General features: G+C 43.3%; 1 protein-coding gene across 2 annotated transcripts in view; it reads left to right on the top strand.

Moving 5' to 3' along the window:
• The first annotated feature begins 6,906 nt into the window (after nucleotides 1-6,906).
• The window catches only part of LOC143282747 (protein henna-like), a 46,183-nt gene continuing 37,132 nt past the window's right edge, over nucleotides 6,907-15,957 (top strand). For both annotated transcript variants that reach the window (XM_076588495.1, XM_076588494.1), the window contains exon 1: nucleotides 6,907-7,112. In XM_076588495.1, coding sequence (XP_076444610.1) covers nucleotides 7,059-7,112 — 54 coding nt within the window. In that variant the 5' untranslated portion in view covers nucleotides 6,907-7,058. The remainder of the gene's footprint in view (nucleotides 7,113-15,957) is intronic.

Genomic DNA, 15,957 nt, shown 5'->3' with positions numbered 1-15,957 from the left:
GTGTCAGTGGTGGTGTTCATGACAGTGATGGAGGTGATGTTGATGATCATGATGATGTCAGTGGCAGTGTTCATGACAGTGATGATAGTGACACTGACAGAAGTGGTGTTGATGATCATGATGGTGTCAGTGGCAGTGTTCATGACAGTGATGATAGTGATGGAAGTGATGTTGATGATCATGATGGTGTCAGTGGCAGTGTTCATGACAGTGATGATAGTGATATAAGTAAAGTTGATGATCATGATGGCGTCAGTGGCGGCATTCATGACAGTGATGATAGTGACACTGACAGAAGTGGTGTTGATGATCATGATGGTGTCAGTGGTGGTGTTCATGACAGTGCTGATAATGACAGAATTGATGTTGATGAACATGATGATGTCAGTGGCGGTGTTCATGACAGTGATGATAGTGACAGAAGTGATGTTGATGATCATGATGGTGTCAGTGGTGGTGTTCATGACAGTGATGATAGTGACGGAAGTGGTGTTGATGATCATGATTGTGTCAGTGGTGGGGTTCATAACATTTATGACAGTGATAGAAGTGATGTTGATGATCATGACTGTGTCAGTAATGGTGGTAGTGAATGTAAAGTTGGTGACAGTGGTGATGTTTATGATAGTAATGAGTGTGTTGAAAAGCGGTGATGATGATTGTGTTGATTGTGCCAGTGGATAGTTGACAACCAGGTTGATTGTGTTGATGGTGGTGTTGATTATCATGTTGACTGTGTTGATCTTGGGGTTGATGACCATTATGATTGTGTTGATGGTGGTGTGGATGATGATGATAACGCTGATGATAACGTAGAGGACCACGATGATTGTACTGATGGCGGTGTAGATGATCACGGAGCTGTTTATGATTATACAAGTGGTGGTGTTGATGATTGTGTTGATGGTGGTGATTGTGTTGATGATTATGATGAGTGTTTTGGTGGCAGTGCTGATGAACCTGAGGATTGCAAAGATGGTGATTTCGATGATCTAGACTATTTTGATCGGGGTACTGATTGTGATGATGGTGGCAGATACATTATGAATGACTGTGATGTTAATGTTGAGAGCGGGTTTTTTTGTTGTTGTTGTTGGTTTTTTGTTTGTTTGTTTGTTTTTTTGTTTTGTTTTTGTTTTTGTTTTTATTACTTTGAAGGATGTATTGATAGTAGGGTTGATGAGCATGATTTATATGATCGTGCTTCAAGAGCAGCATTTGCATTACTGAGGACAACCAGCCAACTTAATTTTCCTGTCGATTTTTAATCATTGATTTATTTGATTAGACAGTTCTTCCTATACTTACATATGGTTGCGAAATTTGGGGGTTTGATATTTCTGAAATAGTGGAAAAATTGCAATTAAAATTTTATAAACTAGTTCTAAAACTAAGACAATCCACCCCATCATTTATGGTTTTTGGTGAAACTGGTAAACTTCCTGTGTCTGTCTCTGTTAGATCCAGAATACTAGTGTTTTGGTTTAGGCTTGTTACAAATCAAAGGTCTAAACTGTCTTCGGTTGTTTATAGATGTCTCTTCAGTCTATACAATGATAATGTACATCAGAACCAATAGTTGAAAAGTATTCATACTGTCTTGAATGAAATTGGATGAAGTTGTTTCTGGTTGAACCAACGCAGTTTTGATGTACATCCTACATGGTTCAAAGAGAAAGTAAAACGTTGTTTAAAGGATGAGTTTTTGCAAGATTGGTATAGACATGTCGATAACGATAGTATGTATATTAATTACAGGATGTTTAAACCAAAGTTTGGCCAAGATGCTTATTTTACAGTGTTACCAAATAATTGTGTAATTGAGTTAGTTAGGTTTAGAACAACTAATAATCCTTTGCCTGTTAATAGACTGCGGTTTGACAGTTTACTCAGAAATGAAAGAATATGTGATAAATGTTCCACAAACGGCATCGCTGATGAGTTTCACTGTTTGTTTGTGTGCCCATTTTTTTTGAAAGCATCAGACAAAAATGTTTATCAAGGTATTCTAGAATCCGCCCAAACTCCATTAAATTCCACCTATTATTTTCTGTGGAAAAAAAAACAAACAAAAACAAAAGTATACTGTTACAACTTAAATCCTTGGTTTCTGCTATACGTAGCTCTTTTTTTAAATCAATGTTTTGTCCATTGATACCTTTTTTTTTTAATTGACTTTTTTGCTGTTTTTTTGTTTGTTTGTATTATGAGTGAAATAGTACTTGTCAATGTGTATATTAAGTGACTGAACGAATGAGCCTACTTCTTGTTTTTGGCATCACTCTTTTTGTATTTATTGGATATGTGTAAAAAGGTTAAACGTATGTAATGTTTCAATGCCGCCCAGGAAATAAACTCCTTGCCTTGCCTTGCCTCGCCTTGAAAAAATTACCGCACCAATCACCATTTAATTGTGAATGTCACTCACACACACACACACACACACACACACACACACACACACACACACACACACACACACACACCACACCACACCACACCACACACACACACACACACACACACACACACACACCACACACACACACACCACCACCACCACCACCACCACCACACTACACACACCCACACGCACACGCACACACACACACACACGCACACCACACACACACACACGCACACACACACATTCACACACACACACACACACACACACACACACACACACACACAGAGTTATGTCACTCGCATTTGAACCTAGTGCAAATTTGAACCTGTACATTCCCTAGTCTGAAGCGTTTCCTTCAGTGTGGAGTGGGGTGTGGAGTGAGCGGGGTAGCTGTGGAATGTGATGTCATTGCAGTTCCCCTCGGCTTGTGGCAATGTCACTGACAGACCCTGTACCAAGACCTAAGTCCGTGCGTCAAGGTCAAAAATGTATATATATATATATATATATATATATATATATATATATATATATATATATATATATATATATATATATATATATATATAATTATACATATATAGTTTTATTGCGGGTGGGGGAGAGAGGGCTCGGTTCGGGTGTCACGGGTATGAGTTACAGCCGTTTGTAGTATACATGTGCGTGTGTCTGTGTGTGTGTGTGTGTTTGTATGTGTATGTGTGTGTATGTGTTTTCTTCAGTTTAACGTCTATTCACTATAAGTGTTTTTAGACGGTGTGTGTGTGTGTGTGTGTGTGTGTGTGTGTGTGTGTGTGTGTACATGGTACACATATAGTAAGTGTTAAGGCGATATCTTGATCCAGACTCAGTGCTGGCTATGTATGTACATGGTAAACATACATGTAGTAAGTGTTAAGGCGACATCTTGATCCAGACTAAGTGTTGGGTTGGTATGGTCTCAGCTTTTTTTCTGTGGACTAAGGAGTAACAGCAAAAAGGAATTTTTTTTTTAATACCTGCCTACCTGTCTGCCTGACTCTGTCTCTCTCTCTGTCTCTGTCTCTCTGTTTCAGTCTGTCTGTCTCTGTATCTGTCTGTCTCTCTCTCTCTGTCTCTCTCTTCCTCTGTGTGTGTGTGTGTGTGTGTCTCCCTGTCTCTCCCTCTATCTCATCAATGTCACTATCTCCCTCCCTCCTCTCTCTCTCCCTCTCTCTCATCAATGTCACTATCTCCCCTCCCCCTCTCTCTCTCCCTCTCTCTCATCAATGTCACTATCTCCCCTCTCTCTCCCTCTCTCTCATCAATGTCACTATCTCCCCTCCCCTCTCTCTCCTCTCTTCCCCCTCTCTTCTCCCTCCCCCCCCACCCCCCATCTCCCTTCCCACTCTCTCCCCTCCTCCCCCCTCTTCTCCCTCCCTATCTCCCTTCCCACTCTCTCCCCTCCTCCCTCTCTCTTCTCTCTCCCTTTCCACTCTCTCCATTCCTCCCTCTCTCTATCCCTCCCCATCTCCCTTCCCACTCTCTCCCTTCCTCCCCCTCTCTTCTCTCTCCCTTCCCACTCTCTCCCTTCCCACTCTCTCCCCTCCTCCCTCTCTCTCTCCCTCCCCATCTCCCTTCCTCTCTCTCCCCTCCTCCCTCTCTCTATCCCTCACCATCTCCCTTCCCACTCTCTCCCTTCCTTCCCCTCTCTCTCCCTCCCCATCTCCCTTCCCACTCTCTCCCCTCCTCCCCCTCTCTTCTCTCTCCCTTTCCACTCTCTCCCTTCCTCCCTCTCTCTCTCCCTCCCCATCTCCCTTCCCTCTCTTTCCCCTTCTCCCTCTCTCTCCCTCACCATCTCCCTTCCCACTCTCTCCCTTCCTTCCTCTCTCTCTCCCTCCCTATCTCCCTTCCCACTCTCTCCCCTCCTCCCCCTCTCTTCTCTCTCCTTTCCACTCTCTCCCTTCCTTCCTCTCTCTCCCTCCCCATCTCCCTTCCCTCTCTCTCCCTTCCTCCCTCTCTCTCTCCCTCCCCATCTCCCTTCCCTCTCTCTCCCCTCCTCCCTCTCTCTATCCCTCCCCATCTCCCTTCCCACTCTCTCCCTTCCTCCCTCTCTCTTCTCCCTCCCCATCTCCCTTCCCACTCTCTCCCCTTCTCCCTCTCTCTCCCTCCCCATCTCCCTTCCCACTCTCTCCCCTCCTCCCTCTCTCTCCCTCCCCATCTCCCTTCCCACTCTCTCCCCTCCTCCCTCTCTCTATCCCTCCCCATCTCCCTTCCCACTCTCTCCCCTCCTCCCTCTCTCTCTCTCTCCCTCCCTATCTCCCTTTCCACTCTCTCCCCTCCTCCCTCTCTTCTCCCTCCCCATCTCCCTTCCCACTCTCTCCCCTCCTCCCTCTCTCTCTCTCTCCCCATCTCCCTTCCCACTCTCTCCCCCTCTCTTCTTCCTCTCTCTCCTTCATCCTCTCTCTCCCTCCATATCTCCCTTCCTACTCTCTCCCCTTCTCCCTCTCTCTCTCTCCCTCCTCATCTCCCTTCCCACTCTTTCCCCTTCTCCACCTCTCTTCTCCCAGGCTCATTGTGATTGACGTATACGCTCTATCCGCCACTATCTCTCAACCGATGCAACTAAGACACTTGTATGCTCTCTGGTTCTCTCAAGAATGGATTACTGCAACTCTCTTTTGGCCGGCCTTCCCAAATATCTATTAGACAGACTCCAACGGATTAAGATTAACGCTGCCAGACTCATTTGCAGAGCTTCTAAATTTGACCATGTTTCTCCTCTCCTTCAGTCTCTCCACTGATTGCCTGTTTCTGGTCGAATAGACTATAAGCTATCCACTCTGACCTTTTCTGCAGTCAACGGATCTGGTCCCAAGTATCTTTCTGAACTCCTCCATATCTGTTCCCTGTCTCGCCAGCTCCGTTCTTCCTCTGATACTCGACTTCTCAGGATACCTCACGTCAGAAGTAAGACCTATTGACACAGATCGTTTTCTTTTCAATCGCCAAAGACGTGGAACAAGCTCCCTGATAACCCCCGTCATTCTGATTCCCTCGCATCTTTTAAATCTCGTCTCAAAACTCACCTTTTCCCTCAGCAGTAAGTTCAATTGTGGCAGGTCCAGATCTGTGCTTGACTATGTGTGTATATATATGCATGTGTACATAACTACATGCATGTATATGAATGTGTATTGTGTGTGCGTGTGTTTATGTAAGTTTGTGTCTGCCTATGTGTGCGTATGTGTTAGGGTAGCTGTTAGATACACATGTATGTTAAAATGTATGTATGCAGTGTGTGTGTGTGTGTGTGTGTGTGCGCGCGCGCGCGCGCGCGCGCGTGCGCGTGTGTGTAATCACATTCTGGTGTGTGCGTATGTAACATTGATGTAATGTTTTATGTTAACAAAAGTGTTTTTGTAAAGCACCTAGAGCAGATTTCTGGATAGTGTGCTATATAAGTATCCATTATTATTATTATTATTATTATTATTACGTGCAGATAAGCACATGTGTTAGAGTCTGCCTTTGATTTTCACACCCTGTTGATGCCTAGAACAAACGCCCGTCACGCTTTATGCTTTTATAGTTTCAAACGTGAGGGCAGCACAACGTCCACGAGGCTTTAATATTTCGTTGTGTGTTATATGTAATATAACCAAGGTGTAATGTTTCCAGGCTAACCCAGAACTCTGTCGCCACATGCGTTCTCGTTGCTGGTTAAATGTTGTTAGTCCTCTTTGTGTGTGTGTGTGTGTGTGTGTGTGTGTGTGTGTGTGTGTGTGTGTGTGTGTGTGTGTGTGTGTGTGTGTGTGTGTGTGTGTGTGTGTGTGTGTGTTGTTGTTGTTGTTGTTGTTGTTGTTGTTGCTGTGTTGTGTTGTGTTGTGTGGTGTGGTGTGTGTGTGTGTGTGTGTGTGTGTGTGTGTGTGTGTGCGTGTGTGTGTGTGTGTGTGTGTGTGTGTGTGTGTGTGTGTGTGTGTGTGTGTGTGTGTGTTCTAAACTGTGAGTTAAGTTTTTAAAAATACAAAAACAAAAAAACTGTTGAATAGTGTGTCTATATTTTAATTATTGTATGATTGATATTTTATGCCTGTTCCCTTACTGTAGATATTGCATGTGCCACGGTATTATTGTGAAGACAGACAGACAGACAGAGACAGACAGAGAGAAACAGAGAGAGAGAGAGCACAGAGAGAGAGAGATTCGGAAAGAGATATAAGATGAGAGAATGGAGAAAGAGCACAGAGAGAGAGAGAGAAGGTAAAAAGTCACAATCATAGTTTTCACCTTGAAACCCTACCCAGAAGTCTCGGGCATGCGCTTACGCTATCAGTATCACCAAGGAAAAGTCAGGGCAGCCTCCGGCCTATTTACATACGAAAATAAGCGATAGTGGTGGGGGGGTGTGACAAACATAGCCAATCCGCGACAAGTGGCCGGGAAACGCTCCAATCAGAGAGCAAACAGCGATTTCACACAACCATGTTTTGCAAAGGCCAAGGACGAACTGAACACGTGATACGCACACACAAGTTTGGATCGAGATCGGCGTTGACAGACGGAAACAACAGTGCGTGCTCTCGTTCTCGAGCCAATTTCAGTTTTTCTGTGTCCTTTTCTCCAGCTCGTTTTATCTATCTCTCTCGCTCGCTCTTTGTGTGTGTGTGTGTGTGTTCGTCTACCCACAATGGATTCAGGCATTGCCGCAAAAAGAGCGAAACTTGAGAACGGGTCTGGAAAGGTAAGTTTTTTCGGTGCTTTTTATTTTATTTTAACTCACTCAGTACGGCCAGTCCTCTCTTCTCCTCTACACAGACCCCTCGGATGTCCAGTGGGTGTCTCAATGACCCAACCTTTAGCTTCCGTCGTCAGAATTGTGGTATTCTTAGTCAACATTCACCTCTTCAGTATAAGAGCCTTCCGCTTGCAATATTTTGATGATGGTAATTGGGGTGAAACGCTGTTAACGTCGTCTCTTTCGCCGTTCGTATGGAGAGAGTTAAAAAAAAATTAACTCTTTTTTGTCATGACAGGTTTCTCTGTTTTCTGAGTTAAATCGGGATACAACTTGTTAGTTACAATATTCACAACAACAACAAAAAAAAGAAGGACCTGCTGGACAATGCATATGCCAAGTTACATTGTCTCGAGTTAATTCAGTGAAATATAAAGTCCTACAAATTTAACGTAACGTTCTACGGATCACTTCATAACAACGGGAACAGATATATTTTCGTAACATGAGTGAATTCAAGAGACTGATGGTTCAAATCATGCAGGCTGTAGGTATAATGGTCCGGATCACTAGCCTTTTGATTGAACACACTAGGCAGCCATGACTAAGCGTGTTTGGTTACAGTTACTGGTCAGGCATCTGCTTGGCAAATGTGTACGTGTAGCGTATATGGATTTGAACGAACGCAGTGACTGCCACCTTGAGCTACTGATACTGAGAGGCGGCCATGAACAGCTTGAAAAAAAAATGTGTTTGAACATTGGTGATGTTTCAACCTAAACTTTACATGGAATCAGTGGTTTATAAACAGTAGCTGTGGTCAGTTTCTGCACGTGAAAAGTCAGCTTCTGCACGTGCAAGAAAGTACCCGTGGTCATGTTTGGTGTTCATTACACTGGCCACATACACTGCTTTGTTTTTTTAACGAAAGTTCAACATCATTACATCATGCCCCAAAGAAGAAAACTGTGCAAGTTCCCCCCCCCCCCCCCCCGAGTTAAAAGGTCCTTAACTTTTTGTGAACCCTGTATATCATGTTAGCGTTTCGATCATAATGGTTCGCCATTGTTGTTTGCAATGGGGGAAAAAGAAAAAGAAAAAAAAGAAGAGAAAAGAAAAAAGAGGAAGAAGAAGGAAAGAAAAACACTATTCTTGAAAAAAAAAAATGTTTATTGATGTGGATTTTTTTTTAACATATCATTCTTGTTGTTGTTGTTATTGTTATAATTATTGTTGTTGTTGTTGCGATATGACAGCCTATCATTTCCCAACGGTGATTAATACTTTTACTGCAAAGCTTGACCATCTGGGTTGCTTTTCACAATTTCAGTTGTCTCGGCATGCACGCCTGCCTGTCTGTCTGTCTGTTCCGTCTGTCCATCTGTCTCTCTGTCTCTGTCTCTCTCTGTCTCTGTGCGAGTTGGTACGTGGACGTGAGAGAGAACAAAGAGAGAGAGAGACATATACACACACACACACACACACACACACACACACACACACACACACACGTCAATGACACAGTCCGTGGTGAATGACACGAACTTTCTCTGTTGACTCGACTCGTGTAACGACGCCTTTGACCAGAGGACCTTTATTTGGCTGTACTTCAAATTTCAGTCAACCGTGTCGAGGTCACTGCAGCAGATTGAGAACGAGGCTTGTGTTCAGTCACGCGAAACGTTACCTACCTTTGTAATAACAGCCAATCAGCAGATGCCTTCAGCAAACACACACACACACTCACACACACATACACACACACGTTTTTCTACGAAAAACATGTTATTACTAACCACACAGTGTGGTCATATATGACAGTCGCCAACGCAAAAACAGTTTCTTTGTAAAATGTGATTTGGATTTAGAGCCAAAGTGAAAACGTTATATATATATAGATATATATATATATATATATATATATATATATATATATAGATAGATAGATAGATAGATAGATATATGTTCCTTTTTTCCAGTACATGACGCTTAGATGTTTTGACATTCAATCAACACAGCCGTGGCAAAATATTCGCCCTTTTCCTAGCAGCGCTAAGTCTGCTTATCGTTAAGAATGTTCCTATCTCCACGGTATGTACATCTATTAGGACCATTCTTAACTCTAGGCAAACTTAGGGCTGCAAAGGTCGCCTCTTGCAGCCCCACCCTGGACCAGGTTAGGGAGCAACAGCCGAGTGGTTATAAGCGTTGGACTTTCAATCTAAGGGTCCCGGGTTCGAATCTCGGTAACGGCGCCTGGTGGGTAAAGGGTGGAGATTTATCCGCTCTCTCAGGTCAACATATGTGCAGACCTGCTTAGTGCCTGAACCCCCTTCGTGTGTATACGCACGCGGAAAATCAAACACGCACGTTAAAGATCCTGTAATCTATGTCGGTGTTCGGTGGGTTATGGAGACACGAAAATACCCAGCATGCACCAACAACGACAGAGACATCGGCAAGTCGATGTTGGTCGTGTAACGGAAAGAAGAAGAAGAAGGTTATCTTGAACTATGATCACACGTCTCGCTGTGTTTATACATAGCTTATCGTAACCTTTCCTTGCCACCCAGAACTTACGCTATGGGATGAGTGATGGGGGGTGGATGATGAGGATGGAGGCTCCTCGAAACTTTGAATGCACGTGATCTTTGAAATCAAAACAAGAATGGGACATTGATTTAAAAATTAAAATAAAATAAAATTCTAAAAAATCGTTCATGTGCGTCGTACATATTCCACAAAGCTGCTGGTTGGTCTTGATGGGAGCATTCGGCGAATTGATACAATCGGCTTACAGTTTTCACTTCGCTCAGGTGTGTGTGTGTGTGTGTGTGTGTGTGTGTGTGTGTGTGTGTGTGTGTGTGCAGAAAACTAGTCAGAATCCATGGCTTTCACATTGTATAAATAAAAAAGTGATGATGCTAAGAACCCAAATGACTACTGCTGGGTGATTTCTTTGTGTAAATGTATTAGCGTTGAGTACACCGCCTTCGTCAGCTCCTAGGAGACTGCAGGTGAAGTTGGAGGAGGATATCACAAGTGACTATCAAGCAGCATTCAAACGAAAATCTTAGATTACAAGTTTAGGTTGATGTCATTTACACAAAAAGTTTTGTTTAAATCGTAAATTTTATGTTGTCTGCAGTATTGATCTTGAGAAGGCTTTTGATTCTATAACAGAACTGCCGACCGATTTTGCTTAAAATCAGTTTTCTCGGAACACTAAAAGACTGTCATTTTGTTGCCAGTGTATGACTGTGGGAAAAGGCAATGATGCACTGACGGTTTAAAGTATATCAAGTATACACCTGGGATACAACAAGGTGATGCTTGTAGTCCTGTTTTGTTTAGGCAAGGAGGATACCTTGCAACGAGAGAATGATGGACCAATGGAATCATCATGCCCGTGGTGAATGTGTATTTATATTACTCTGTACACGATTATGCTTTGCTTTCGCGAGTTAGAACTTGGTCAGTTGACTGAGCGCTCATTATACATCATGAAGAAACTGTCTCTGTTAAAAACAAAAACAATCTTTTGTCGTTTTCCAAATTGTTTGATGCTGAGGTCCAACCCACTGTACAATGTGGAGCCGAACTTTCTTGCTGCTACACACCATGAGAAAGTCCCAGCTTTTATTTCGCTCTCAATAACTTTCGTGATGCTTGATGATTTGGTGTGTGGTGAAACGGCTGGACACCATATGTCTTTGCTTTCTTGCATTAAGTGCATGTATAGGCTCAGACTAAATCAATTTAGTATGGAAACGTTGTCATATAAGGTATGTAAAATGTTGCTAGAACCGGATAACAGAGTTAACAGAAAGTGGGTGTCAAGCCTGCTTTTGATCACGTTTGGATTAAACAAGATGTCGAAGATACAAAACGCTTTTACTCGTATGTTTCTTGAAATACTAATCGATTATTGGTGTCTGAATTGGAATTATCATGATCAAAATAGTTAGATTTTTCTTTTATGATATGAATTATGTTGTTTGCCAACTTTTTTTTTTTATCTGTGCGTGTTGTCAGACATCTAAAACGAATTATGACAAAATTTAGATGGGTATCTCTGGTATTTTACGTTTATCGTATGAACATGCTTGTAATTTGAAGTGCCCAGTGTGCCAATCTTCAACAGAAGACAAGGTACATTTTGTGCCTTGTTGTCCTAAATTTAAGTGATTTATCAGAGAACAGTTTATTTCATTCAAGAACTTCACATACCCTTGTTTACTAAGATATAACTAATGATGGTATTATTTTCATCAGTAAATGAGCGTATTGCAAAGCACTTGTATGTGTTTATCTCCACAAAGCATGGTCAAAGTCGATACAGTGAGTAATATGCAACTTGATGATTTAAATACGTTTCTGTCACGTTAATGTTCGCCGTCTTCAAAGTGGTCATGGCCTTTATGAATAAAACATCAGAGTCTCACTCCATCGCTCCCCCTTCGCATGCTCTCCCCCTCCTTCCCTCCTCTCTAGGCTCCCTCCCCCCCCCCCTCCCCCGCCTCCCTTCTCTTTCTGTGACACGATTAACGATCTTTGACGGCTTTCTCTCTTGGTTTTGGAGTATGAAGTTCAGTCGGGCATGTCGGGTCTTGCTCTCTACAGCGAAACGAGAGAAAGACCGATTGTGTTCAGTGAAGCAACAAACTCTAAGAACTGTAACAATAGCCACACACACACACACACATACGCACGCACGCACGCACACACACACACACACACACACACACACACACACACACACACACGCACGCACGCACGCACGCACACACACACACACACACACACACACACACACACAGAGCCAAAGAGAGAACAGGGTAAATCCACACGAGGGCACACGCTCAAGCTTCACGTATATGCATGTATAAGCTCCCTGTTAAACATACACACTCACATGAGTGTACACGTTCCAGTGTAGGTGTCAGCAAGTTGTCAAACATGTGCAACAGTGAATCGATGATAAAATGAAATTCACGTCATTTACAAAACAAAACAAAAAACTAGCCTCCATATCTTTTTCTTTCTTTTTTTTTCAAATCAATCTTTTACTTCATGTAAAACCAGATATGCTTTCATTTATAAACAGGCAGCAGTTTTGTTTTGTATTTGTTTTGTTTTGTTTTGTATTTGTTTTGTTTTGTTTTCAGAAAGGAAGAGAACAAGAGGGATTGAAGAAGGGGAGGGGTTAGGGGGAGAGAGAGGTGGGGGGGTTGCGATACAACTTGAGAGATTCCAGTTGGCATAGTTGAAAAGAAACATGATAAACAGTCTGTGTGTGTGTGTGTGTGTGTGTGTGTGTGTGTGTGTGTGTGTGTGTGTGTGTGTGTGTGTGTGTGTGTGTGTGTGTGAATATGTGTGTGTGTGTGTGCGTGTGTGTGTGCTTGCTTGCTTCAGAGAGAGAGAGAGAGAGAGTGTGTGTGTGTGTGTGTGTGTGTGTGTGTGTGTGTGTGTGTGTTCGTGCTTGCTTGTTCTGAAATTATCAGTTCGTCGTAGATTTATTTTTTTCAGTTCTTAAGTTCTTGGAAAACGGTTACGATATAAAATTATGAAAAAAAAAAAAAGAATTAAGCACGCGCAAAGGAAGTACGATCAGTGGCGAGATCTCTCTCCTTTTGACATGTTCATGCAACGTTACATGGTAATCAAAGTGGATCGTCAGTGTGCGTTTGTTCATTTGTACTATTTTGAGTGTGACACTTTACCATGACCTTGTTATCTTGTGTTGTGATTGTGTGCCTGTTATCAGCGTGCCCCGGATGTGTGCAGTAAACAACAGAAGTTTTTTTTTCATATCTCAGTCATGGTCGCTTTTTTGTTTGGGAGAATAAAACAAGAAAGGAAAGTAAGACATGTCTTCAGCTTTGCATTTGGCGTAGACGATGGAATATAACAAGACTGAAAGGAAAGAAAGAAATGTCTTCAGCTTTGCATTTGGCGTAGACGATGGAATAAAACAAGAAAGGAAAGAAAGAAATATCTTCAGCTTTGCATTTGGCGTAGACGATGGAATATAACAAGAAAGGAAAGAAAGAAATATCTTCAGCTTTGCATTTGGCGTAGACGATGGAATATAACAAGACTGAAAGGAAAGAAAGAAATATCTTCAGCTTTGCATTTGGCGTAGACGATGAAATAAAACAAGAAAGGAAAGTAAGAAATATCTTCAGCTTTGCATTTGGCGTAGACGATGGAATATAACAAGACTGAAAGGAAAGAAAGAAATGTCTTCAGCTTTGCATTTGGCGTAGTCGATGGAGTATTTTATTCTATTTCAATTTTTCAATAATGTTTTATATGTTGTTTAAAATGTTACTGAATGTGCTTGGCCGCTGTTGCGCTTCTTACAGAGTCTTCTTCGACAGCGTTGTTGTCTGCTGATGCTATACTTCCCAAACGCTTGAAGTTTAACTCTTTCCATACGAACGGCGAAAGAGACGACGTTAACAGCGTTTCACCCCAATTACCATCATCAAAATATTGCAAGCGGAAGGCTCTTATACTGAAGACGTGAATGTTGACAAAGAATACCACAATTCTAACGACGGAAGCTAAAGGTTGGGTCATTCAGACACCCACTGGACATCCGAGGGGTCTGTGTAGAGGAGAAGAGAGGACTGGTCGTACTGAGTGAGTTAATTCTTGCTCTCCCTCCTTTTCGTATGACGAGTACGTTTTGGTCTCAGCGTTATCTTCCTGTGTGGCTCTAGAGGTCATTAACCGTGTTTTGGCATTTAATCTGTCCTCTGAAATGACTACCTGGGAATGTCAGACCAGGCGTGCATCATCACGAAGAGACTTCCAGCTGTGATGTAGTATTTGAGAACTTATTCGTCACGCTGTCGGTGACAAGGAAGAGCAGAGGCGAAAGAGAAATGAGGTACCCCTCCATCAGTGACTCTTGACTTGACTTGGAACTTTGTACTCTGTTGCTCTTCACATGAGCTCGTTGCCTGGATATATATGTGTCCTTGAGGATGTTGTTCGACTTCCAGGAATAGAAACATGCTTCCGATCGATAGTAACGATTCAGAGGGGTGTGTTTGCCATCAAATGCTTTCTGAATGTCGGTGAAACTGACAAAACGAAACTAGTTCACTCTTCATTTTTGGTGTGTATTCAGAAAGTGAACGCAGTTTGTTTTTTGGGGGACACGATCATTTACAATGAACATTGTTTTGCAGCATGATAGTAAAGTCCATGCCACACATGCGATTGTATGTTTCAGAATCACTTGGAAAACTAGCACTCAATTTTTAACTAGTCGAGCAATGTCTATAGCGAGGGAGGGGGTGTAGTAAAAGTGAAATCCCAGTTCCATCCCGGATAGATGTTTAAGGACTTTTTTTGCTACATCAGTTGATGTATGTGTGTATGGAGGAGGAGGAGAGAGGAGGTCCAGTCAAGGTAAAAAAAAATGTTTTAGTTGTCAGGCCTATGGCTCACAGCAACAGGAGTAACAAAATACTACAGTGTGTGTGTGTGTGTGTGTGTGTGTGTGTGTGTGTGTGTGTGATTTGTTCTGCATTGTTCTTGAAAACTCTATCAGACCATCTGGGCCTGCTGCTTTATTGCGTTTTCTTGCTTTGATTGCATCCCTCACCTCTGTAGCAACAGTCGTTTAAAGTTTTACATTAACTATCAGCGTCAGTATCCGTGATGTTCGTCCTTCGGATTTGAAGATGACTATGACTTCAGGAATCAGATGGAAGATTGGTGGCTGTGGGTCCGGAGGTGACTGACGAGGCCAATCCGGGCCCTGAAGGGTCATCCACATGTGAGACACAAGTGAGTGGTTGCTGTTGTGGCAGTGGATGCTGCTCGGGCCTTGCGCACAGCACGATTTCGTTGCGTCTCGGTGATGCGCCTGGCTTCAGCTACAGGGGATCCTGTGGTGATCTTGCTGCGCCAAGCTTGACGGTCCAGAGCAAGCGTCGCCTATGTGTTGATGTCGACGTCTAGGTCTTTGAAGGGCGCTTTGAGGCAGTCTTTGTAGCGTTTCTTCTGCCTTCCAACTGAGCGCTTGTCCTGACACAGTTTTCCGTACAGCAGCTGCTTAGGCAGTGGACTGTCTGGCATTCTGACCATACGTCCAGCCCACCTGGCTTGGGCTTTCTGCAGGAGGGTGTAAACGCTACAGTGGCCAGCTCGTTCCAGGACTTCCGTGCCGGGGACTTTGTCCTGCCAGCTGGAGGAGTCTGTGGAGACAGCACAGGTGGAGACAGCTCAGTGTCCGTACCATTCTGATCATTACTACCCTCAATGGACACTAAAAACATTGTGAAAGTGATGGAACCATTCCTCACTGCTGATGATATCGTGACCCCTGTACCCCGGTCGCACAGTACGAAAGGCGTCACCACGATGGACTCTCCCGTCGGACCGACGGATGAGTAGGCAGGCAGGCTTATCCGTCAGCGTGTGTCCTCATATGGGAGAAGAGGCCGATTCTGGATGCGCAGCACTAACCATAAACGTCTCCAGAAGTTGAGCCCTGCTTCCTTCGCTCTCGCTTCTCCTTAATGGCCAGCGTTCAGTTCTTATTTCGTGTGTCTCAGCAACTGGATCAATGTCTTGTGTGCTCAGAGAGCCTCTCCTCGAACTGAGATCACCACATGATGTATTTGTATTTGTATTTCTCTTTTTATCACAACAGATTTCTCTGTGTGAAATTCGGGTTGTTCTCCCCAGGAAGAGCGCGTCGCTACACTGACAGCGCCACCCATTTTTTGTATTTTTTCCTGCGTGCAGTTTTATTTGTGCGGTGGGCTTAACGATCAGCAGACTGATGCAATCCCCTGACAGGTCCGTTAAGGCTTCGGTGAACCGACCA

This window comes from Babylonia areolata, chromosome 6, assembly GCF_041734735.1.
Source record: "Babylonia areolata isolate BAREFJ2019XMU chromosome 6, ASM4173473v1, whole genome shotgun sequence".
Lineage (NCBI taxonomy): Eukaryota > Metazoa > Mollusca > Gastropoda > Neogastropoda > Buccinidae > Babylonia > Babylonia areolata.
Note: the sequence above shows the minus strand (reverse complement) of the source record. Positions and strands in the feature narration are given on the sequence as shown.